Source organism: Eumetopias jubatus, unplaced genomic scaffold (assembly GCF_037043125.1).
Source record: "Eumetopias jubatus isolate StellerSeaLion01/CBP00866 unplaced genomic scaffold, mEumJub1_p1.0 scaffold_5, whole genome shotgun sequence".
Taxonomy (NCBI): domain Eukaryota; kingdom Metazoa; phylum Chordata; class Mammalia; order Carnivora; family Otariidae; genus Eumetopias; species Eumetopias jubatus.
The window spans coordinates 140718779-140744157 of NW_028274811.1; the positions used below are offsets into that span (position 1 = coordinate 140718779).

The 25379-nt window shown below is 46.8% G+C and overlaps 1 protein-coding gene across 1 annotated transcript in view; it reads left to right on the forward strand.

The window, feature by feature from the left end:
* Positions 1-25304, forward strand: part of MYO10 (myosin X) — a 162314-nt gene extending 137010 nt beyond the window's left edge. The window contains exons 27-41 of the mRNA XM_088023195.1: positions 2691-2934; positions 6395-6490; positions 9456-9549; positions 10286-10341; positions 12130-12272; positions 12546-12740; positions 14395-14552; positions 17016-17139; positions 17626-17923; positions 18534-18741; positions 19535-19671; positions 20443-20563; positions 20936-21388; positions 23514-23705; positions 24998-25304. Coding sequence (XP_087879321.1) covers positions 2691-2934; positions 6395-6490; positions 9456-9549; positions 10286-10341; positions 12130-12272; positions 12546-12740; positions 14395-14552; positions 17016-17139; positions 17626-17923; positions 18534-18741; positions 19535-19671; positions 20443-20563; positions 20936-21388; positions 23514-23705; positions 24998-25099 — 2621 coding nt within the window. The 3' untranslated portion in view covers positions 25100-25304. The remainder of the gene's footprint in view (positions 1-2690; positions 2935-6394; positions 6491-9455; positions 9550-10285; positions 10342-12129; positions 12273-12545; positions 12741-14394; positions 14553-17015; positions 17140-17625; positions 17924-18533; positions 18742-19534; positions 19672-20442; positions 20564-20935; positions 21389-23513; positions 23706-24997) is intronic.
* The last annotated feature ends 75 nt before the right edge of the window (positions 25305-25379 follow it).

Below are 25379 nucleotides of genomic sequence, written 5' to 3' on the forward strand. Positions count from 1 at the left end.
TTCATGTGATTTTTTTTTTTTTTGCTGCTTCTGCCCCCCCGCCGCCATCCTCAACATCAGTCTAGCTACGAGTATCAGTCACTGGCTTTTCAAAGGTTTAGTTTACAGGGGATCTTCCTTTTGCCTGAAGTCCTTGGTTGGTGGAAATTTTTATAGGTGTGCTAGAATGAAAAAGATTGAAAATTTTGAACTGAGTAATCAAGTGTTCACTAGAATACTCAATAAAAGAAAAAATTTAGTCACAAATCAGAAGTTAAGAAGTATCAAATCAGAGCATTTTAAGATTTTTGTCATTCATTTCTCAGGATAAATATAAGCTTTTTATTAGTAGTATATATTTCCCCCACCCCTAGTTAATTCTAGTTCCCTAAGTTAGCTTTAGAATTCCCTATAAGTCACTCTTCTATGGCATTTGGATTTATGACATAGTTGATTAAAACAAATAAGATTAGAAAAAATAAAGATCTATTCAAAGCATTAAAATCTTAAGATTAAAGCATGAAGAGCCCAAGAAGGTAAACAAGTGAATATTTGGCACACTCCTCTTAATAAAACAAGTTGTCCTATAAATGCATCACCTTCTAACCTTTGACACATCGTCATTTAATTTTTAATAAAGTATTTATAAAGTTGTGACCAAACATTTGAGAGAAACCAATGATAAAGAAAATCGAGCCACCAGATTATATTTTGAGCATAAATGCATTTGCACCAGCCTAATAGTCTCCTTAAAGGGTTTGCAGTTAGGAAATGAGTAGCACTGATTGATTTTTCTAAATGGTGAAGTATTGAGAGAGCACCCAGAATTGGAGAGGGGCTGCTGGGGGTGAGTCCCATTCTTAGCATAAGAGCAATAGAGGGAATAAACTCGAGGTGATGGGTATGGTGATAACGGGTATAGTCTGTGTCTTCAAAACAACTGTCAATAACCTTTATTGTTTAAAAACTTTTTTTAATCAAAGTATTAACTAACATACAGTATTATCTTCGTTTCAAGTGTACGACGTAATGAATTAGCACTTGCACACCTTGCTCAGTGCTCAGCACTAGAAGCCGTAGTCCCCATCTGTCCTCCTACAACGTCACTAACCTTTATCACCTGAAGACAGTAAGATCATAGAATAACTTTGTACTACAGTTTCCTCTGGGCTTGCTTTGAGAAACCCAGATTAAAGCCACAGATCAGAAAGAAGAAGTTTGATTCTGGTATCCCTTGGTGAGTTTGTAGTTTGTTAGGAAACCACCTTGGAGCGTGGCGTGGTCCCAGACTTGTCAGCCAAGCCAGGAGACCATGCTTTAGGTTTAAGAAAGGGCATGGGGTGGGGGGAAGTGCCTGGAGGGCTCAGTCGGTAAAGCGCCTGCCTTTGACTCAGGTCATGATCTCAGGGTCCTGGGATCGAGCCCCATATCGGTTTCCTGCTCACTGGGGAGTCTGCTTCTCCCTGTCCCCCGGCTCGTGCACGCACTCTCTCTCTCTCCCCCAAAGAAAGAAAGGGCATCGGTGTGTCCAACGAAAGCAACTGCCTTGCACGCCAGACCCCAAGTAGTGTTGCCATTGCTTCATCTGTTTCACTGTGAGGTTTAGCTCTATGCTCACTGAAGCAATCATTGAAGAAATTAATCTGAGAAGGTCCGTGTTCAAGCTACCTCCAATCTGGAAAAGAAAGCGTTTTCCTTATTCTTTCAGGATCCATGTTCACCTGTGCCTTATTTTTATGACTGGCTGATCAAAAAATGTAACTCGTCTCTTTATAATAAATTACTGAAGTAGATTCAGTATCCTTCAGTGGATTCCTTAAGAGATTTTTTGATTGATGGTGGTTCAGATCTCATCTTTGATTGGAAATCTAGAATACTAAGATAAAATTATTCTGCTAGAAAAATATTAGAAGTTTCTTTTAAAGATTTCATTTTTAAGTAATCTGTACACCCAGTGTGGGGCTCAGACAACCCCAAGATCTAGTGTCATGCTCTTCCGACTGAGCCAGCCAGGTGCCCTCTTAGAAATATTTTTTATCTTGTAAAAGATATACGTATATCCTTGTTTTACTTCTCTTACTGAAATGTTTTCTACTCAATAAATTACAGCTAATTCTCGTTTCATGTTCTAAATCTACACTTTTTACATATAAATGATTTTCAGATGATGATACTTTTCTTTGAAAAAAATGTGTTTATCCGAAAAAGCCCTATTTTATTTTCCTATGGAAGTTTTAAGTCTTGTACCCCTCTCCCTCCCCCCCCCCATTGACCAAATAAGGAAGAAGGAATGTGTGTAAACTTTGACACCATTTTAAACTAATTTGTCCTCTCTGGGGCATTTGGAGATAAGCATGATCCATTTGTTCGGAGATGGTTTGCGCTGCATCTCGACTCATCCCAGGGTTAGAGTGTCAGCTCATGATTTGTGCGTCTGCCAGCATCTCACCAAGATTTCTCAGCTGAGTGGGAGCTGCAAGGAAGGGATAGATAGCATTGTTGTGTAATCCAACCAAGCTAGCATAGCGTAGCGTCGCCCCACCGCCCCTTGAACACAAGCCAGCAGGGACCATGCTTTGTCGGGGGTGTCTGGGGGCACGGCAGTTGGGCAAAGTGGAGGATAGGCTGAACCTTGAGACCCTCTACTGATGCCGTCATGCAGTGTGATTGACTTTTCTCAAACCCCTCCCTACCCTATCTTGGGGGAACAGGTGGCTTAATGAACTCCTGGAAACGCCGCTGGTGCGTCCTCAAGGATGAAACCTTCCTGTGGTTCCGCTCCAAGCAGGAGGCCCTCAAGCAAGGCTGGCTCCACAAAAAAGGCGGGGGCTCCTCCACGCTGTCCAGGCGGAACTGGAAGAAGCGCTGGTTTGTCCTCCGCCAGTCCAAGCTGATGTATTTTGAAAACGACAGCGAGGAGAAGCTCAAAGGCACCTTGGAGGTCCGGACGGCCAAGTACGTTGACGGACCCTGGAGGTGGCCCAGTGGGCTGGTGCTCTGGGGCTGCTCAGTCGTTCATGTTGATGCCCACAAAGCCACCTGGCCCGCGGTCTTCGACGCAGTAGGTTGTAGTAGGCGTCACGCGCGTCCCAGTCATTCACTTGAGCTGATTGAATTGTTAGGGGCCTGGGGAAGTGACTTTGTGAACCGTTCACTTCTCATGGTCACGTTCAGAGCCTTGGCTCTCGGTAAGATGCGTGCTGGTCCTGGTGGGGATGTGATTGGTTGTGTGCAGGGATCCTCGAATATTGAACAGTGGGTTCAAAAGCTTTTACTGATCAACACACCACAACAGGTTGCTAAGTTGGAAGCAGACTGCCCATCTGGAGGTGTTTGGTTTTTGCTGTAGTTTTTGAGGTGTCGTTGACATATAGCATGTGAGTTTCAGATGTACAACGGAGTGATTCCACAAGGTGGAATCACTTGTTAACACTTGTTAACACAATTGTTAACACACAGTTAACAATTTTTTTTTTTGGTGATGAGAACTTTTAAGGTCTACTCACTTAGCACTTTATCCAAATGGGCGATAGGTGTATTCTTAACTAATTCTCTCATGCTGTACATGATGGCCCCGGGACTTATTTTGTAACTTGGAGATTGTAACCTTTGACTACCTTCATTTTTTTTTTTTTTTAACTTTTTGAATACCCTTCATTCTTAGAGATTTTTTTTTTTTTAATGAATCCTTTATCTTTTACTTTCGTGGGATAATCCAGCCATCGTATCCAGCAGTGAGAGGAACAGAACCGGGCTTTGAATCCAGCACACGCCCTTTTGCTGCCACCCTTTTATAGAACCAAAGCACTGGACTATTGAGGACCTATTATTTGGGTTAAAAATTAAGGTTTTCAGGAAATTGTTCGACTTCATGGCAGCTGGGTAACTTGATACTATACATTAAATGCTTTGGGATAACCATTAGCCATTATTCCACTCAAAACCAAACAATCACCATATTTAGAAAATGGGTAAAATAAGCTTTGAGACAGGAGATTAACTCCTAAAGTCACAAGACCTGAAAATGGTGTTTTGTTTCTAACCAGCATCAGTGACTTTAGAACATTATTTATTAAAAAGTGTGGGAAGTTAAGGAGAGTGTTCTATGCATTTAATTTTAAGGGCAAATAACGAAGTGCAGACAGTGGAGTATTGGACTTCTCCAGGCTGCCCTTGGGGTGTGTTAGGAGCCCATGCTCCAGCACAGGCTTGAGTGTGTGGGGCTATGAATCTAAATCCTACAAGAAATTTCCATAGCATGACACAGCTGTGTGCTTCTGCCTCTCAGCCCTGCATCCCTGATGTTCCTCCTGATTCACCCTATAGGAGGCTCCCCCACAAATGCCAGGAAGCTCAGAGGAGGGGACAGAGAGGGAATTTCCCTGGTGGGAACTGATGTATAATCCTCATGCACCTTGCTCTGTGCTGCTTAATAAAAGGCCCTATTCTCCAAGTGCTTTGTGAAAATTACAGAGTTAAGGAGACGTTAGTTCTTACTCGGCCATTTCTGTCCTGTTTTGCAGAGGGAAGGCAAGGAGTTGTTAGGGTTTCACCACATTAAGGTTTTTTTATTGGCATTAATTAAAAGTATCCACTTTATATTTTGAAATGTTTTGTTACAGAAAATTTCAGTCCTATGCAGAAGCAGGCAGAAGAATGAAATCCCTGTGCTGTTAGGCCGCTTTCAGCTGTGACCACCTGCCCTCCTGCCCGCCCATGGCCATTGTGTTTCATCTGTAACCCCACGCGCACTGCTCCCCCTACAGGCTGTGTTCTGTAAAGCAAGTTCCTGACATCAGAATTTTATCTCCAAATATTTTAGTATACACTTAGAGATTAAGACTCTTAATATATAATCACATTATGGTGACAACATTTAAAAAAATAACAGTAACTTCTCAATCACCCAGACTCCAGTCAATGTTCAGATTTCCCCAGTTGTCTTGTATATGGAGGTGATAGTGCTCTTGCTGCTTTGGATTGGTTTATTTCTTCCAATCAGAATCCAAATAAGGCTTATAATTTTTAATCCATCGACAGATCTCTCGAATCTCTTGTAATTTATACAACATTCCCCCCTCCCCGTCATTTTCTTCATGGACTCGCTGTCATTGAAGATGCCACCGCATTTATCCTACAGAGTTTCCAGATACTGCATCGTGACCCTGACAATATCATCACTCCCTGTCCAGGGCAGCTTTTTACAAGGGCAGGTGTCTGGGCCCCACCCTGAAGAGAGGCGCCGCCCCCCGCTGCCGCCTGTGTTTTCTGAATGTTTCCCAGGACCGTGTGGGCCACGGTGGTTCAGAACCACAGCCTTCCAGCTAGATCACAGTCCCATCTCTCACTTTACGAACAAGGTTGCCGAGTTCCTGAGAGGCAGAGTGGCCGGTCCAGGATGACATGGTCTGTACAGTTTCCCTGGAGTCCTGCTCAGGAGACTCTGTGACCCGAGACTTGGCTGATTCCTGCCCGTCTGTCACCTCTTCCTGCTCAGAAAGGGTGTCACAGACTGCTCTAGGAATTCTCACCATCTTGATCTTTAAAAATATTTTATCTTGTCTCAGTGATTCTAGCTCTAAGATACTTATTTTTTCTAACTAGACTGTTCGGTTGTATAGCTGTAAAATGAATATTGTACTGTGAAGAGTTATACTCCTTCAGTTGGCAAAGCAAGATGGCTTTATCCCCAAGCCCCTTTTTCATCAACTATTTGGCCACCTCTGTTTCTGTGCCAACATCTGCTTGTGTTTTACCCTGATCTTGTTAACCTGGTCCACCGATTTTAAACCTCCATGTTGGGATGAGAGCAAGATGGTGCTGAAATCCAGAAACACCCAGACTCTGCTCTTCAGCCCAGAGCCCCCAATGAAAATAATGTGCCCATATGAGGTGGAGTATGTCAGAGGTGTCAGCCAAGGCCTTCAACTGTAGTGGAAAGCCATGAGGACCGGGGAAGAGCTCAAGCCACACTAGTCGCTTTGTGGGGGTCCTCCCATTGTAGGGCATTGAGAGGAGCCAAGGGAAGGTGTGGGCCAGACTGGGGGCAACTGCCCCAAGCCTTCTAAGGCCTCAGCAGGGGCGGGCATTGGGTGGGCCAGAGTGAGGAGAGAGACTTCTCCTTAGAGTATTCTACCAACCTCAAGGAAACACCTACCCCTGATCCCGGGTGAGACTTCCTCTCTCTCTCTAAAAGCAGAGAAGACCCCGTCTCCGCCCCCCCCCCCCCCCGGAGGACACAGGGATCTTCATCATTTCCAAAAAAAAAAAAAAAAATTGCAAGACTGAAGTGGGTGTCTGATTTTTCGGTTACAATTTCCAACTTCCGTCCTCAGTTTGGTGAAATGGCTTTTCCTACTTACTCTTAAGGATTCTGTGATCCTAATGTGTATTTGGTGCTTTTGCTACTTGGCAGAGAGATCATAGATAACACCAGCAAAGAGAACGGGATTGACATCATCATGGCCGATAGGACCTTCCACCTGATCGCCGAGTCCCCAGAAGATGCCAGGTGAGACACAGCTGTCAGCTGCCTGCAGACTGCATCCTCACTCCTGCTCAGGCCGGGTGGCGGCTCTGAAAAGATTGTCCTTGATTCTCTAGTTGGGCTTTTCTGTTAGGATGGTTGAAGAACTGAGTCATCAGATTGACGTGCTTGTCCCCTGAGCAGTCTTTCACTGGGCTAAGGTGTCCCAAGTACCACACACAGCCCAGGATTTCCAGCTTTGAATGCCACTAGACAGACCCCTTGTTTTCTCGGCTCAGGCTTTTATTGTCCCCTGCAGCGTATGCGAACCATGCAACCACACAGAACTGCAAGCCCACCCTCTGGAAGCTTCTGAGCTTTGACAGGGAACAGCTTGTGTTTGCTTAAGGATTGAGAAAGCAAGAGCATTAACCCCTGATTGTTTAAATAAATGATAGCACTGTGGCTTTCAAGGAGCATTTAGGGTCTTCATATTGAAGAATTCAGTAGGACAGAAGAGATGGTTAACACCAGTAAGAGAATTACTGTATTTCAGGCAATATTCTGAAATGCTTCACATATATTAACCCATTTAATTCTCACAGCCGCCCTACAAGGTTAATAGCATTATTACCATTATTACCGGGACCCACATTTTACAGAGTAGGAGACTCAGGTAAGAGAAAGGGGAGTATAATTTGTAAAGTCACAGAAGCTCAGTTCTACTGAATGGAGGCATTACGTTTCTTATATTTCTTAAGGAGCTTAAATCTTCGACCAAGCTCAAAGGACACTGTGGTTGGTGTCCATTGGCTGGATCAAGTGTTCTCACTTTCCTGGACCTCAGGTTTCCATCCTCGTGCTGGGGACCTGTGGAAAAAAGGAGAGAACTGGTATCTGCTCCCCAGGGTGATGCATCACAGGGTCACACAGCGGATGAGATACAGCAGAGCCTCTCTTTCTCCTGCTGCTTTGTGAGCCACAGGGCTGTGTTGGAGGTATCTGTCCCCCCCCCCCCGCCCCGCCCCCCCAGCAATGCCAGGGAGCATCTTCAGTCTATAGCCTTTACTTTTGAGCTCCAAAATCATTCGAATCTTGTAATGAATTCTCAGTGCCTTTCGCTACTATTCCTTTGCCCTTTGAATGTTTGAGTTGATAGAGCACCATGGTAGCATCATTAAGGGCAAAGAAAATAATTCTTCCCATGGGAACAAACTAAAACCCTGCTTGGATCCATAAATTATGACACAGACTGGAAAAACAAGCAAACCTGGAATTATAGCTCCGTCATTCCATCTGGGACTCCTAGAGACCGCCTGTGGTTGGTTGTGGTCTATGGAATGCCTACAGCTTCTCAGCTGAATTATAGGCCCAGCGTTTGGGAGCCATCTTCTCTTTTTTGTGCTGTAACGAACCTGCTAAATTTAACATTGGGTTTTTTTTTTTTGTTTTTTTTTTTTAAGTAGGCTCCACACCCAGCATGGAGCCCAGGGTGGGGCTTGAACTCCCGACTCTGAGATTAAGACCTGAGCTGAGATCAAGAGTCAGATGCTTAACCAACTGAGCCACCCAGGGGCCCCAACATTTGAGACAGTTGAACTGAGGACTTCTTTTCTTGACCAGTAGAACACTTTTTTTTTTAAATTCCTTTTCAGATGGAGTTACACTTGATTCAGGAGGAGAAATTTGTAAATTTCAGAGTGTCACCTGAACAGAATGAAAGCCCAGCAAATTTTATTTGTGTGCATGCGCACGCGCGTGTGTGTGGGTGTGAGAGAGGGAGAGAGAGATCCCATGTGGCCTACATCTTGAACATACGTGTTTTTCAGTGTTTGATTTGGGAAATTTTTGAGCTTCATAAAACAGTGACTTAAGTCTTGCCTTTGAGTTAATCAGAATTGATGAAGCAAGTGTATATTGAGATGTTTTCCCTTGGTTTCCCTAGGAATCTGTTGACGTTGCCTATTTTCAAGCTCTTAGTCACATTTTTCCCCTTTAGGAATCACAGGAGATGGATTTTAGTGCTTTGCTATAGAGACGTGACTTAAATGTGTAGAAACACATTTTTTGCTTAAATATCCCGTCATAGACACCAAATACTTTGTCCTCTGCCGTACTTAGTAGGAGCGTGTATATATGTCTTATTAGCGTCTGCAGGAGAAGGCTGTCCCTAGCATCTCACATTTGGCACCTCCTACATTTTATAGTTGCTTGATAAATGTTGGATGGATGGATGGATGGATGGACGGACGGATGTGTGGCTATTTGTGGTCATTTTTCCTCAAGCCTATATTGTATTTCTAGGTACATCATGACTTTTGTTCAGCTTGACTTTTCTGCGGTTGACCTGTTTTCCTTTGTTGTTTGATTCTAATGAGGCTGTAAGTGAGAAAACTCATTTGAGGTGAAGATAGAAGAGGTCTCCAGTCAAAAAAACCTTCCCACTTTGTACTTCAAGCAATTGTTTCCTGTTTCCAGCTTTCCTATGGTTTTATTCTTACTTAGGTAGAAATCCTATCAGGTGGCTGAAAACCCCATCCTGGAAACGAGCTGGGAACATCGACCTCACTGGCCATCTTGAGATGGTGCTCTGACGACATTGGCCTTCTTACCTTGGAATTTACTTTTAAGAAATGAAAAGGCACTTGAATATTCCCTAGGTTATAGATAACATCCTCAATAAAGATCCTTGAATTAGTGTTTTGGGTGGCACTTAGGATTTCGTCGTCCTCCATTCACTGTCTAGAGGTCTGGGGCAGCTGGAGGAGAGGATCTCCTGTTGATCTGAAATTGCAGCAGCTGGTATCTAAAGCAGTTTGGCTGCTTCTTCTACCTTTGTCCATTGGTAGCATGAAACCCACGTTTACCCACGAGGAGTGTAGACAGATTAAAAACAAAGTTGCTCAGAGGAAGTGTCATTTTTACAGAGAATGTGGAGAAGGGCATCGGTCACCGTGTTGCCAATCCAGCCGTTGGCCTCTCCTTGACAGTCACTTTCTCCTTCCCACAGCCAGTGGTTCAGCGTGCTGAGCCAGGTCCATGCATCCACCGACCAGGAGATCCGGGAGATGCACGACGAGCAGGCGAACCCACAAAATGCCGTGGTGCGTGAGCGTCGCAGGGTGGAGGGAGACATCCCCAGGGAGGCGAGGGGCCTGGGAATTTCTAGACAATCTAAAGTAAAAGTGTAATAATTAAAGGAATATTTTGTTTGAAAATCATGCAGAAAAACAGAATTCGTTGAAGAAGATTATAAGTAGTAACAGATTCCAGTCCTCCTGCTTTAAACCGTTACAAGAACACCACCAACAAAAAAATCCCGAGTTTTATGAAATCATGAAAGCACATCATACTTCCCTTCAGAGGCCTTAGTGAATTCGAACTTGTGTTCTTTCAGGCTTCACTCTATGCTGGACACGTAGAGAACCATACAATCATATTTTAGAAATAAAGTTTTCTTTTCTCCTAAGAACACGTCAAAGTTTCTTAGTGGAGTACGTCTAAATTTAGGGATGGGTCCTAGTGTAAGAAAATCTGTACGTTGAAAGAAGTTTGAAACACTTTTCACTGAAAGTATCTGAAAAACAAGATAAAGATTCATTTATAATTTTTTTTTTAAATGAGTGAACTGTAGATTCTGCCCGGTCTGGAGTAGAGACTGTCTGTACTCACCAACTGAAGGGGGACCTTTCTTATCTTAGATAGCCATTATTTTACAGTTAATGCAGAAAGGAGGAGTGCTTTTTGTTTGCTTCTTTAGAGAGCCGTAACCTAGGGATGTTATGGTCATATGTGCTGTTCTTAAGTGGTTCTCTTTCCCCCGTTTTTGCTCCTTTCCAGGGCACTTTGGATGTGGGGCTGATTGATTCCGTGTGTGCCTCCGATAGCCCCGATAGGTAAGTTGGGATGTGACTCTTAGCAGATGGAATTAGTAACCTGCAGCCTCCCCCAGCTCTCTCTGCTTCTGGGCCACTTTCTTCTTTTCTGGGCCATGAAATGATTCTGGGCTGTGTGTTGACACCTGGTCAGTCCCAGGCTTCTTTCTTTGTGCCCAGTTTTACACCATCCAGAAGTCTTGCTCTCTGGGTACCTCTGGGATGCTGGGGGAGACTGTGGAAACCTAATTTAAACAGTCAGTTAAAAACATACGCACAAGAGGAATATCCTTCATTTGGATACAGGGATCGATCCAGGATTCACGGAGGAAGAAAATGTCTGCTTAGGAAAACAGTATTCCAGCATAGGGAAGGGTGTCTTTCCCTTTTCTAAACTTAATAATGAACTTAAAAAAGATTTGATTGTAACTTATATGTAGATTATTAATAAATTAAACCACAAAGATTTTTCCTTGACAGTTCCACCTTATGTGTGCCCTTACGGTAGCATGTTTGGGTTTTGGTTTTTTTTTTTTTTTTGAAGGGAAATCAGCTTCGTGGATGCCCTCAGGACTCTGTGCTATTGACCTTTGTCTTTATCTTCTCTATTTTTCGTCACTGCTGTTTGAATTCCAAGTAAGAATCAAAATTGGCTTCTGCCTTCAGGAGCATAGCTTTAGAAAGTGAATAGAAATGTATTCCAATTGACAAGAAAAATGGTGCCAACTAGGCAGAATTATGTGGAGTCTTCATCAGCCCCTTGACAGAGGCTCTTCTGAATCATAGACCCTTTATTTCTGGTATCGCCCTGCGCCATCCTACACCTGGCTCGGAGACCTTAACAAGTATGTTTTGTCAGTGGCCCAGATTTTATTCCGAGGGTCAGGTTCCCACCCTCTTTACATCTGTCTCCTCCTAAACCCCTTCTCTGTAGCAGGCTGGGTATATGAGGATCCATGCATAGAACTTGCCATCACTGCTCAGACCCTTCTCTCCCTCAAGTGCCCTCCCTTCTCCCTTCCGGACTATAGAAAAGTCTTTTGTTTTGAAAGAGCACCCGTCTTTCCCTGTCTACTACAGTCCCGTTAATCTTGCTTTTTCTTGAAATTCTGCAGCACTTAGCTGCTGTAAACATTTGAAAACCTGTAAGAAATCATTCACAGTCACTAGCTTAAGTGGTTAGATGCAGGAATTAGTAGGAGCAAGGGCCTAGGAGAGACTCAGGGCATTGCCAGACAAAGAGATGGGGGAGAAAGTAAATTTCCATTATTATGTTACCCCTGATTGGGAAATGAGCCTTTGCTAGATTGCTTTGAACACATGGACCCAGGTGGCTTTTTGTAGCAAGCATAATCGAGTGCATAAGATGTTCCGTTTACACCTATTTACTGATCTTCTTTTATTATTGGTGTCTGACATTTCATTACCGACCCACAGAAATATCATCCAAGGCAATACCCAGAGGCAGAAAGAAATTTACTCTGGAGAGGCATCAAAAAAAAAAATTTTCCCCCACCGTCACCTTATTGAGCTTTCCCTGAACCGAGTGTCATCTGGAAAGTTTTGCATGAAGAAATCTTTTCCCTTCCAGGGCCTTCAGAATGTGTGGCTCCAACTCTAAAGGTTAATGATGCAGAAAATAAATCTTGCAGAAATGAGCAAGAGTTGCCTTAGCATAAAAATACAAACAGCACTGCAGTTTTCAATCCCTGTGACCATACGCCAGGAAAAAGGCATTTGATCTTGGTTCAGACAGGTGATGTTGCCGGTAGAGCTAAGTCTTTGCTTCCTTCCCGCCCTATTGCTCAGACCCAATTCGTTTGTGATCATCACGGCCAACCGGGTCCTCCACTGTAACGCGGATACGCCGGAGGAGATGCATCACTGGATAACGCTGCTGCAGAGATCCAAGGGGGACACCAGAGTGGAGGGCCAGGAATTTATTGTGAGAGGTGACTGCCACCACGGCTTTGCTTTGTCATGGAGCTCTGTTTTCCTTTGCGTAGATACTGCAGCATTTCCCGCGTGAGCAGCTTTTCTGAGGAATTTTGACTCTTGGAGTTGCTTTAAAAAAAAAAAAAAATCACGTAAGAAGTAGTCATGGATGGCCCTTTCCAGCTAATATGTAGAAGTAGGACCCACCCGTAAGCCTCCCGCAAATTATTACTTGGTATTTGGGGTTTCTCGTTGTCGTTTTTAATTGACATTTTAATCTCTCTTTCCAGGGTGGTTGCACAAAGAAGTAAAAAACAGTCCAAAAATGTCTTCACTGAAACTAAAAAAGCGGTGGTTTGTGCTCACCCACAATTCCTTGGATTACTACAAGAGCTCCGAGAAGAATGCTCTGAAATTGGGCACGTTGGTCCTCAATAGCCTCTGCTCGGTGGTGCCTCCGGACGAGAAGATCTTCAAAGAGACAGGTAACAGGGCCCCGTGCCCGATACGAGCCTGGCTTTGCTCCGACCAAGGGAATGAGTTTGCTGCCTGGGGTGTGTGCCGCGGTTTTCCCCCCAAAAGAAGCTCATTTCTTCTTGATTTATCTTCTGAGGCCATCTGTGGTTAGCTCTGTGGACACTTAGTATTGAACCCATAGTAAAGAGCTCCTGCTTAATTGAGTTACACAGGTGTTCTTAGGACAATCACACAAAAACAAAGATTCTCCTGTGGCAAGCTCTTTTCCATGCCTGTGCGGGTGAGAGTCCTGACACAGCCCAAGAAGGCTCAATCCTGACTGTCCCTGAGCTTATTAACCTGGAATAAAAAGCAGTCACGTTAGCTTAGTTTTATTCTTGTCAGTATTATGAAAATATTTCTCAATTGAGTTTTGTTGCTAGTTATGATTTTGTTTTTGTTTTTGGTTTTTTTTTAAGATTTTTTTATTTGAGAGCGCACATGAGCAGGGGGGAGGGACAGAGGCAGAGGGAGAAGCAGGCTCCCCGCTGAGCAAGGAGCCGGATCTGGGGCTTGATCCCAGGACCCTGGGATCATGACCCGAGCCAAAGACGGTCGCTTAACCGACTGAGCCACCCAGGCGCCCAGATTTTATGCTTTTTTAAATATAGCTCCTCTGTTTCAAATGACCGCTTGTTTCAGGACACACACACACACACTGCTTGCTTAGCAGAAGTGCTTTCTTCTCAAGGGAGAGTCTAAGGAAAGGAAACAAACAGGAAGGGAGAAGGAGCGTCAGAAAAGGAGGGGAAGCATTGTCACTTTGGTTCCAGACCCGTGAAAGCGACTTAGTTTCTGCCTATTTTTCTTTCAGAGCAAATGTTACCATTTCTTTATTTTTAAAGATTTTTTTTTTTTTATTTGAGACAGAGAGAGAGGGCGCGCGAGAGCACGAGCAGGGAGAGCGGCAGGCAGAGGGAGAGGGAGAAGCAGGCTCCATGCGAGCAGGGAGCCGGACGCGGGGCTCCATCCCAGGACCCCCGGATCGTGCCCTGAGCCGAAGGCAGCCGCTTAACCCACTGAGCCGCCCAGGCAACCCCTGTTGTACCATTGATATATTTAATCCCGGGTTTCATTGTTTTATGTTTGTCTTTGCATCTCATCCCGAAGCTCCTTGTGTGGGTGGATAGGTGGGTTACCTCGCACACTTGGGAATTCAGCGAGAATTGTTGAATTGGGTAACGAGAAGGCTCCCAACGCCCGCTTGCCGGGGTGCCCAGTTGCCGGGGTGCCCAGTTGCCGGGGTGCCCGGTTGCCGGGGGGCCCCGTTGAGGGGTTGCCGGGGTGCCCGGTTGCCGGGGTGCCCCGTTGAGGGGTTGCCTGGTTGCCGGGGTGCCCCGTTGAGGGGTTGCCGGGGTGCCTGGTTGCCGGGGTGCCCCGTTGAGGGGTTGCCGGGGTGCCCGGTTGCCGGGGTGCCCCGTTGAGGGGTTGCCTGGTTGCCGGGGTGCCCGGTTGCCGGGGTGCCCGGTTGCCGGGGTGCCCCGTTGAGGGGTTGCCTGGTTGCCGGGGTGCCCCGTTGAGGGGTTGCCGGGGTGCCCCGTTGAGGGGTTGCCCGGTTGCCGGGGTGCCCGGCGGCGCGCCGTGGTGCAGAGGGTGACGCGCTGCGCGTGTGCTCTGCCGCAGGCTACTGGAACGTCACCGTGTACGGTCGCAAGCACTGCTACCGGCTCTACACCAAGCTGCTCAACGAGGCCACCAGGTGGTCCAGCGCCATCCAGAATGTGACAGACACCAAGGCCCCGATCGACACTCCCACCCAGCAGCTGATTCAGGACATCAAGGTACGGCGGACCCAAGCTCGTGGGCTGGGTCCCGGTAGCTCACGGATTCCCACCCCACCCCCCTGGGAACATTGGGACATCCGGTCAAGCTCCATTTTTATTCCATGAACAAAACTAACTTTTGATTAATTTTCTGTTAGAATATTGAGGCTTTTAGAAATCGAAATGTGAGTGCTTAGGTGAAATTTGACACTAAAAGTACTTTGTCTTAAGGGAGGCGTCAGATGATGCTGCCGAGGCAAACCCGGATGTTGGATGGTCTGTGGTTTGGGGTGTAGGGCTCCCCATCCCAGGGACATGGTGTGACCTGTGTGGGGATGACCTGCTGCCACAGGATGCCCTTGAGCCCTGGGGTGGGGACCTTCTTGGAGCAACACAGTAATTCTCCTCTTACTGTATAGTGACCGGACCACACAGCGGGCATCACCAGCAACCTGGATTGGTCTAGAAAACTTGGAATCTTTTATTAGGCACCTCCAAACTCACAGGAAGCTTCCAAGTCTCTGGACCAACACTGACATTGTTAAATTGTAATTCCCTTTTCATAAAGATGAATTGCTCAGGGAGTATACATTGAACGGATAATTACATGGCAGCCATGCACGGAGATGCCACACTCATTTTTCAGGAATGGAAACAGAGACGTGGAATATTCCGGTTGCGTTGTTCACGTAGCTGGTCAGTCCCTGATGCAGAACCAGGTCAAGGGGATTATTTTTACTGCTGTTCCTCTTAGTTACCATCAGATAGATTCCCAATACCAAGCAAAGAGCTGGAACAGTGACAGAAAAGATTTGAGAATGCTAGCAAGACAGGTGTTTACTGATCTACATCAAAGGAAATTAGCTCATCAGATCCAGGAGGCAAGGTAGACTTCGCGGAGGTGGGAGAGGGTCTAATATGTCCATAGGATATCATTTCCCACTGAATTCAAGTCTGCCTGTGGATTCCAAAGTGGTGTATTTTCTGGGTATTTGGAGCTAAATTCCATGAAGTCAGGTATTCTCCAAAACTCTGCAGAGCTTTCCATGAAACCCAGGATGCTAAATACTAGCAATTTCATTTCTAGCATTAAAAAAAGTTTGAAGGTTTGTTTTTTTTTTTTGAGAAAGCGAAAACACATCACTGAACTTTCTCTTCAAAGCTGTGTCTTATCTATTCTTACGTTCTCTAATTTGAAATCTGTCATTAAAAGAGTACAGAATTTTCCAAATATGGAACAGTCCTTTTTTAAAAATTAGGTTGCCCTAATTAAGCCCATACAGAATTGTTGAAATAAAGTTTTTTTTTTTCCTGGCTTTCAATTGGGTGTTATTAAAGGAGTTTCATAGTGGAAATTACCACGAAAGAATGATTTATTACCTCTCCTCCAACTTTTCTGTTTATTTAACGTTCTAAAAGGAACTTTGCCTTTTTCGAATCCCAAATTAACATTTTAGGAGCATAAGTACATGATGAATTTCTACGAAGGGATCTCTTAAATTTCAGGAAAGAGGTTAGGCATGTTGAACAGTCTCTCTAATAACATATCAACATGTGCAATTTTCAGGTATAGAGAAAATACAGAAGATCAAGTAAAGAATGAAAACAATGTATTTTTTAAGCGAATTATAGATGAAAATACATGGTTTGCTAAATGTTTGATGGCGAAATAGCAAAAGAACTTTAATTTTTTGAAGTATATATAATCTTCAGGGGAAAATATATACACATGAAATGAACAGAATGAGCTGTGTGAGAAAAATGTGATTTGTGATTTGTCTTCAGACAGATTGTGGGTATCTTCGTGCTTGAATTTTTTTTTTAAAGATTTGAGAGAGAGAGTGCACGGGCAGAGGGAGGGGGAGGGGGAGAGGGAGAAGCAGACTCCCCACTGAGTACAGAGCCAGACTCTGGGGTCGAGCTCACAACTTTGAGATCATGACCTGAGCCGAAACCAAGAGACGGATGCTTAACCCAACGGAGCCACCCAGGTGCCCCAGAATTACCATTTTTAAGTAGGCTGCGTGCCCAGCATGGAACCCAACATGGGGCTTGAACTTACAACGCTGAGATCAAGACCTGAGCTGAGATCAAGAGTAGGATGCTTAACCAACCACCCAGGTGCCTCTGTGCTTGAAGTTATTAACGCTAGATTCTCTAGTATCTCATGGATGCTTTAGACTCTGGAAAATGTTCATGTGTGGGAGAACACAGATGCTGGGGCACCTGGGTGGCTCAGTCAGTTAAGCTCCTACTCTCTTGATTTCAGCTGAGGTCATGATCTCAGGGTTGTGAGATCGAGCCCATGTTGGCTCCACTCTGGGCATGGAGTCAGCTTGAGATTCTCTTCCTCTACCCCTCCCCACCTGCTCGTGCTCTAAAAAAAATTTTTAAGAAAAAAGGAATACAGATGCTTTTGTTCTTGTACACACGTGTGTTTTAGATAAGCTTGCTTGCTTTACCGGGTCCTCTGTTTTCAAGGAGAACTGCCTAAACTCCGATGTGGTGGAGCAGATTTACAAGCGGAACCCCATCCTCCGCCACACGCACCACCCCCTGCACTCCCCGCTGCTGCCCCTGCCCTACGGAGACATAAACCTGAACTGTGAGTGCCCGGCCCCTCCCATACTCCGTGGTGGACACGATTCTGTTCGCCCTCGTCACTCCTTAGCTTGGTCACGTAGCGTTGTTGCCTGTGGTGATGTATGCATTGTTGAACTAAAAGAACAATTTTAAAGGGAGGCAGGAAATGCCAGCCCTCCTGCGAACTCAGAGTTGCCTGAATTTACTAGAGAACCAGATCCTGAGAGTCTTACATTACAAATCGGGAACCTGTTTGGCAACCGACCAACTTTTTAAGCAAGCATTTTGTAGAATAAAATAGTTCAGTTATATAACAAAACAGCATAACTTGCCCACCTCTGTGTTTTGACAGCGTTGTTTGCCTGATTCGAAGGTTCAGGGAACGTGGCAAGCACCGCGTCACGAAGCCACCGTCTATCCCCATTCCTTCCCCTTGTGTGTGTGCTGCTCAGATTGTAGCAAGACCAGGCCCTTCGTGTAAAGGCTTCTGTGTGTGTTCTTCTCCTAGTGCTCAAAGACAAAGGCTACACCACCCTTCAGGATGAAGCCATCAAGATCTTCAATTCCCTCCAGCAACTGGAAGCCATGTCTGACCCCATCCCCATAATCCAGGGCATCCTGCAGACGGGGCATGACCTCCGTCCTCTGCGGGACGAGCTGTTCTGCCAGCTCATCAAGCAGACCAACAAAGTGCCCCATCCGGGCAGCGTGGGCAACCTCTGCAGCTGGCAGATCCTGACGTGTCTGAGCTGCACCTTCTTGCCGAGCCGGGGGATCCTCAAGTACCTCCGCTTCCATCTGAGAAGGTACGAGGCAGCCCGAGCCGGGCGCTCACGCAGGTGCCGTGTGGCCATGTGGCTCGGAGGGTGAGGGCGGGAAACAGAAGACGCCTAGTGTGGTCGCAGACCTCTGGGTCACACTCGTGGGTCCCTTGAACCAGCCGACACTGGGTCAGCGTCCTCTCTAAGCCAAGCCGCACAAGGCTGTGGCAGGGACCGGGTCCCTTTCAGTGTAGTGTCCTAACGTCTAAGACGTGGAGTCCATTTAATTACCACCACCTGTATAAATGGGGTGGGGGGGAAGCCTGGCTATTTGGATCCAGATCAAATAGGTAGAAACATTCTGATTCAGACTGACGACCCATGGAAAAAAGATTTTCATCCAGTGTTATGAGACATGGCTCTCAGCAGCCTGCAGCTGCTCCCCCTACCCAGCCCTGGCTCGCTGGGATTTTTTTTTTTTTTTTTTTTTTTTAATTGTTTGCATTTAAACAAAACCACAGAAAGCGGCTGGTGTTTGCTCTGCACCATGGGGGGCCCCCTCGGTGCCTTCGTGGGCGGTGCGTTGAAAGCATCGGGCTCCCAGACGCCAGCCAGCCTCAGTCTAGCAATTAACAGTGAAGTGTTTGTCTCCTAGGATACGGGAACAGTTTCCAGGAACCGAGATGGAAAAATACTCCCTCTTCATTTATGAATCTCTCAAGAAAACCAAATGCAGAGAGTTTGTGCCTTCCCGAGATGAAATAGAAGCTCTGATCCATAGGCAGGAAATGACGTCCACGGTGTATTGCCACGGGGGAGGCTCCTGCAAGATTACCATCAACTCCCACACCACAGCCGGGGAGGTGAGGGAGAAGCCCCTGTCTGATACCTAACTGCCAATGCGCACAAGTCAGGAAGGTTGTACACGGTTAGGGGGGCTACCGCGTAGTTGTGATGTGCATAGTGCAGCAGCTCAATAAACAAGATGGAACCTACACCCAAACTCACGTCTCAAGAGATAAAAATAGGTATCAAAGATGAGTAGAAACACAGAAATTAAGCTGGTGCCAGAAGAGCTGAGACCTAGTCCTGCTAATATAAGAAGCAGGTGCGTGTGGGTTTATCGTAGCATCTCTCCAATAAGTGGTCTCTGTTTGCCATGCAAATATCTACAATGATGTGTCAGATGAGCACATTTTTTTTTTCCTTTTTTAAAATTGAAATTTAGCATTCTAAAACCAATTGGCTAAAAGGAGTAGGGCAGTAAAATCCAGAGAAGCTTCTGGCGTGGAAAGGAGAAACATCGGTGGAAGCCATTGTTTCTTGGAAGTTGATGAATGCATCCGATGAAAGAGAGGGCTTCAGTTTTCGTGTGCCTTTCCTACGAGTGTGGGTTTGTAAGAACTTTGCCTGGCATCTGTCTCTACCAGAGGGCAAAATGCTCTGCGTTCTTTTTTTTTTTTTACAAAGGCAAGAGAAATCTGATTTCTAGAGAACAACGGAAAAACGGCACTTTTGGAAATTCTGGGTGACCACACATGACAGTGGGGGGAGCTGCTTGGACCCTCTCGTGCCAGCAGCTCCCTGGGGGCTCTGGTGAAGGCACATTCCAGAACCACGTGCTAGAAGCTGAAGACTTCGGGGTGTATCTTGCAGGTGGTGGAGAAGCTGATCAGAGGCCTGGCCATGGAGGACAGCAGAAACATGTTTGCCTTGTTTGAGTACAACGGAAGCGTCGATAAAGCCATTGAAAGCCGAACCATCGTAGCAGACGTGTTAGCAAAGTTTGAAAAGTAAGTTCCTTCTCCCTGGAGTGCCAGCAAATGGAATAAATTAAGAGCAAGAGTTGAGGATCTGAATTTCCATTCGTTTTCAGCTTCAGTGTGCATTTGAGTTCCTATTTTTTTGTATTGAAGCATGTTTAAGTTTTCATTTCCCCCTGCTGCCTGTTTTTCTTAATTCCTAGATAAAGCCCCTGTCTCAAATAAGATTCAGCTCACCATTGTTTTTTTACCCCATTCGTTCAGTCCCCTGTTGTACACACTGCCTTGGAATTTCCTGATTCTAGGCTTTTCACTTGTCATTGGCTTCGAAACGGAGCCAGCAAACACAAGCAAACTCATACACTCTTCAAACTGCATTTTGTATCTCATGCACCTGTAATATTTGATCTAGGACTTTCTTATCCCCTAAGTAGCACAAAAGATATTTCTGTACAATATAAACACAGCCTCCATAATATTTGTGCTGATTTTTGTAAATATTGTAGTTTGAGGGTTAGTGAAGGGAATGAAGATAGAGCCTTTGTTTCTTTTCTTTCTATGGATTCAGCATAATGTTTAGCCGGTACTAATTTGACTGGGGCCTGCAGAAGATCCTTGTTAGCACAGTGTAATTGAAGGCTGCCCATTTGTTGTCTTAAGTGAGACCAAAATGAAAGCATGATTTTCACTTCTGGCTAAATACAGTTAGTAAAGAATGAGTCCTCTAAAGTCAACTCCTTGTGGCACCGAAAGGCCATTTCTCCTTTTGCTTTTTGAACCTCCCTTGCCTTTTGTCCGTAGGCTGGCTGCCACATCAGAGGTGGGGGACCTGCCCTGGAAATTCTACTTCAAACTTTACTGCTTCCTGGACACAGACAACGTGCCAAAAGACAGCGTGGAATTTGCGTTTATGTTTGAGCAGGTAGAAGAACTTTCAGAAATGGATTCCTCTGCTAGGAACAGGGGTGAAACCTGTTCACACTCTTCCAAAATTCGTGGTTGGTCCGGAGGGGTGAGGCATGGCGGTACATTTCCCAGCATGCCCGGGGCGGCTGCTCCATCATGCATCTCTAGAACGAAACCACAACACATGCTGTCTGAGGTCCTGTGCCAAGACCTGTTCTAGCTGGGAGGAGAGAGACATTAAGGGATAAAATATGTGTTAGATGCCGTGTGTGCTGGGGAGAGAGTTCAAGCAGCAAAGTAGGGGAGGGTTGTCAGGGAAGGTGACGTTGGAGGGAGATGCTGGATTTTGGGTCATACACCCCTAACGCTGCTGCCTGCTTCCTTTCAGGCTCACGAAGCGGTTATTCGCGGCCACTACCCAGCCCCTGAAGAGAACCTGCAGGTCCTTGCTGCCCTGCGGCTCCAGTACCTGCAGGGGGACTACTCGCTGCACGCCTCCGTGCCGCCCCTCGAGGACGTCTACTCCCTGCAGAGACTGAAGGCCCGCATCAGCCAGTCCACCAAAAGCTTCACCCCGTGCGAGCGGCTGGAGAAGAGGCGGACAAGCTTCCTGGAGGGGACGCTGAGGCGCAGCTTCCGGACAGGGTCTGTCGTCCGGCAGAAGGTCGAGGAGGAACAGATGCTGGACATGTGGATCAAGGAGGAGGTCTCCTCGGCTCGGGCCAGTATCATTGACAAATGGAAGAAGCTGCAGGGAATGGGCCAGGAACAGGCCATGGCCAAGTACATGGCCTTGATCAAGGAGTGGCCAGGCTACGGGTCAACGCTCTTCGATGTGGAGGTGAGGACTGACGGCTGCTTCTCGTTAGTGCGGCCGTGGCCAAGTCCATATAGGGTGGCACGACAAGATAGAGCCTTTGCTCTCTAGCCCCTTTTGTTAGAGCAACACCCCCTCCCCATGCTTTACCATTAGCACACCCTCTCATCCACCCAAAGTTTTTTCCTCCCTTGTAGTAAATGCTTCCACTGTATTAGGAGTGAATGGAAAATTAAGAGGTCACCTAATTCTTAAATAATTTCTTTCTTACGGAAGCCACAGATCAATCCAATTAACAAGTGGCTGGTAAAAATCAGCATTTAAAATTTAAAAAAAATTTTTTTTAGAATTATGTACATGAAATTAGAAATTTTGGATGCAGTTGACCCCTGAACAATGCAGTTGAAGATCCGTGAATAACTTTTGACTTCCTAAAGGGTAACTACGAATAGCCTGCTCTTGACCGAAAGCCTGACCAATAACATAAACACTCAATTAACACATATTTTCCATGTTACATATTACATACATACTGTATTCTTACACTAGAGCTAGAGAAAAGAATATTGAGAGAATCCTAAGGAAGAGAATAATACATTTACAGCTCTCTACTGTATTAAAAAAAAAAAAATCCACCTATAAGTGGACCCTTGAAGTTCAAACCCATGTTGTCAAGGGTCAGCTCTACCTGGATTTTACATTAGTTTTTTTCCCCATGAATATCTGTTTGCAGGGAAGAATTTTTTTCACGAATGGAATTTAGCCATTAGCGGTAACCTATACTCATTCATACCCTTTTTTTTTTTTTAAGTAGACCATTTATTTATTGTTAAAGGTTTTACTTATTCATCTGTCAGAGAGCACAAGCTGGGGGAGCAGCGGGCAGAGAGAGCAGCAGACTCCCACTGAGCAGGGAGCCCGATGCGGGACTCATCTCAGGACCTTGGGATCATGATCTGAGCCGAAGGCAGACGCTTCACCAACTGAGCCGCCCAGGCGCCCCTTAAGTAAACCATTTCCTGAAAGGAAGTCTCACCAGTGCTCTAGATCAAGGCTTGGCAATCTGTGTGCCACATCCCGCCTGCCTTATCATGATTTATTGGAACACAGCTATATTCCTTCCCGTCTCTGCCTCCTCCGGCTGCTTTCACGCTAACATGGCAGCATTGCGCAGCTGTGACAGAGACCCCGTCCTTGGCCCATGACACCTAAAATATTGCCTCCCCGTCCCTTAATGGGTAAGTTTGCCAGCCCCTGGTCTAGATGAGCTTTCAAGTTTTCTTCTCACAATCCCATTCAGCATGTTTGGTATCTGATGCCTTTTAAATGAGGCTCTCTAAAAATCTAAGTATTGATTATATATTCCAAGATCCCTTCGTGGATTTTGATTGGATGCTATGTTTGGTTGCTGGGTTGGTTCAGTTAGGTTTGTTTCTAGGTGTAAACCAGGGGCTTTGTACAACACCTCCTCTTCTCGGTGTCACTAATGTACATCCCTCGTACCCGCTTCTCATCCCTGAATTGGGGCTCTTGTTTCCCAACACCAATCCATGCAGGGAAGCCCGTCGTTAAACCAGTGACATTCCTGTTACCTCCGTGCACACAGGAGGTCATTGCTGCCTCTTTCAAGAACCCTGTTTTCCGGGGCGCCTGAGCTGCTCAGTTGGTTAAGCGTCTGTCTTCGGCTCAGGTCATGATCCCAGGGGTCCTGGGATCGAGTCCCGCATCGGGCTCCGTGCTCAGCAGGGAGCCTGCTTCTCCCTCTGCCTGCCTATCCCCCTGCTTGTGCTCTCTCTCTCTCGTCTCTCTGACAAAATCTTAAAGAAAAAAAAGGACTGGAGGCAGAGCTAGGGATAGGAGACTGGCTTCCACTGCTGGGTTTGCTGGGGCAGCCGTTGTCAACTTCCCCCGGAGTAAGGTTATCAACGGGTGGAGTCAAAGCCTGATGTCAGGATTCACCGATTGGGTTTTCCAAATGCCCAGTATGGGTCAGCCAGTCAGAAATCAATCAGGCCTCCAATGGGGAGACCACATGTCCTCTTTCGGTTCCCCGGGTACATGCAGAACACCGTTTTGCATAGAGTGCCTGACTCAGCCTCTCCCACGGTCTCTGTTTGTTACTGCTTGCTGATGGGACTCTGGTCCACAGTGCAGGGAAGGCGGCTTCCCCCAGGACCTCTGGCTGGGCGTCAGCGCAGATGCTGTGTCTGTGTACAAGCGCGGGGAGGGAAGACCCTTGGAAGTCTTCCAGTACGAGCACATCCTCTCTTTCGGGGCGCCGCTCGCAAACACGTACAAAATCGTGGTCGACGAGAGGGAGCTGCTCTTTGAAACCAGTGAGGTAAGAAGCCAGCCACGGAAATCATTTGTGGCCTTGACAAGAGAAATGCCCCATTTCCTGATGCCTTGGAGTAATTTTGACTGTTTTGCTTTAAAACATGAAAATACAGTATGGTGGTCCTTCCCAACTGTAGGTGCCCTGAGGGCCAAAATCGAATCCTCCCAAATTTCTTCTCTACCTCTGCAGCCGAGAAATTTGGTTCCGTTCTACCAGTGGGTCTTAACCGCAGAGGAAAGGAAATGATGTAATGTCCAAAATATATATAGTGTGGCAAGGAAGCCTTGTGCCACTCAGCAGATGATGATGGCAGAGAATCGCAGCTGCAGGGAGCAAGGGGCATGACCGACCGCCCTGGGCGTCGCTAATTCTGGCTCACAAAGTCACCCAAAAAAAAGCCTCTCAATGTGTGTGCCCTCTGCTCCAAAGCTTAAAATGTAATCATCATCCTGATAAACCAAAAAGCCTAGTGAGGGCTCCTCTTAGGGAGCTGCTAGCAAGCAGAGGTAGAAAATGGAAATGAATGACCCACCAGCGTAGCTGTTGCTGTCAAGTCCTGGGGAGGTGGCCGTCTCACCGAGGCTGCAGTGCGGGAGGCGGACTAGGCTAACGGCCGGGGAGCAGGCACAAGGCAGAGGCGGCACCTTTGACCGGAGGGTCCCAGGCGCCCGGCTGCCAGGCCTGGCCGACTTCAGTAGACAGAGCCACCGTGGGGGGTCTTTGATGGTGCCTGGTGTGATGCCCGTGACTGTGCCAACTGACATGGGGTGGGACTAGGAGGGAGGGGAGATGAGGGGAACAAGGCGGTTAGGACACCTTAAGAGGGATGCAGGCCAGCATAAGGAGGGGCAGCCCCCCGCCCCCCAGCCTCGCTCTGTTCTGCAGCTGCATCATGGGGCGGGGACACTGATGAGCCAGCGTTTACCAGCTGTGATCGTGGGCTCGGTCGTTCGCCAGTATTTTAAGCGGGGATAGTAATCCCAGCCCTGGTGATACCGACAGTGTCCTCGAGGTGGGTGGGTGTGTGTGTGTGTGTGTGTAACCTGACAAGTGTACATCAGGCAGAATTGTCGTTTTCGTGTGAAAGAACCACCAGGTGGTGCCCACCGTATTCGGAAAAGCCACGCTTTCCCTGCCCGCTGACTGGGAAGCGGGAAAAGCCGCTGCAGGTTGGGTCCGGGACAGAACCGGAGCCGTCGATTCGTGCAGCGGGCTGTTGGCTTCGGCCCGGCCGACCGGGCCTCCCCTCCCCGCGCCCCCGCTGACCGCGCGCCCCTTCTCCTTCCCCTGCGCAGGTGGTGGACGTGGCCAAGCTCATGAAAGCCTACATCAGCATGATCGTGAAGAAACGCTACAGCACGTCGCGCTCCGTGAGCAGCCAGGGCAGCTCCAGATGAAGGCAGGAAGGAGTCCACGCGTCTCCCACCTCCCGAGCTGCAGCCCTCTGGCCTGGGCCGGCGCCTGCGCAGAGCCAGGGCGGAGCCGCCCCGCCTCCCGGAAGCCCGTCGCCGGAGGGAGGGGTCTCCGAGGGCCCTTCCGCCCTCAACTTCCGCGAGCCTGTATGAAGCTGTCAACCTTAACAGTCAGCCCCCTTTCGAAAGCTTTACTACTCTTAGATGTCACATGCCTTAAAAAAGAGAGGACAAACACCCCTCCCCCCCGCCCAAGCAGCCAGAA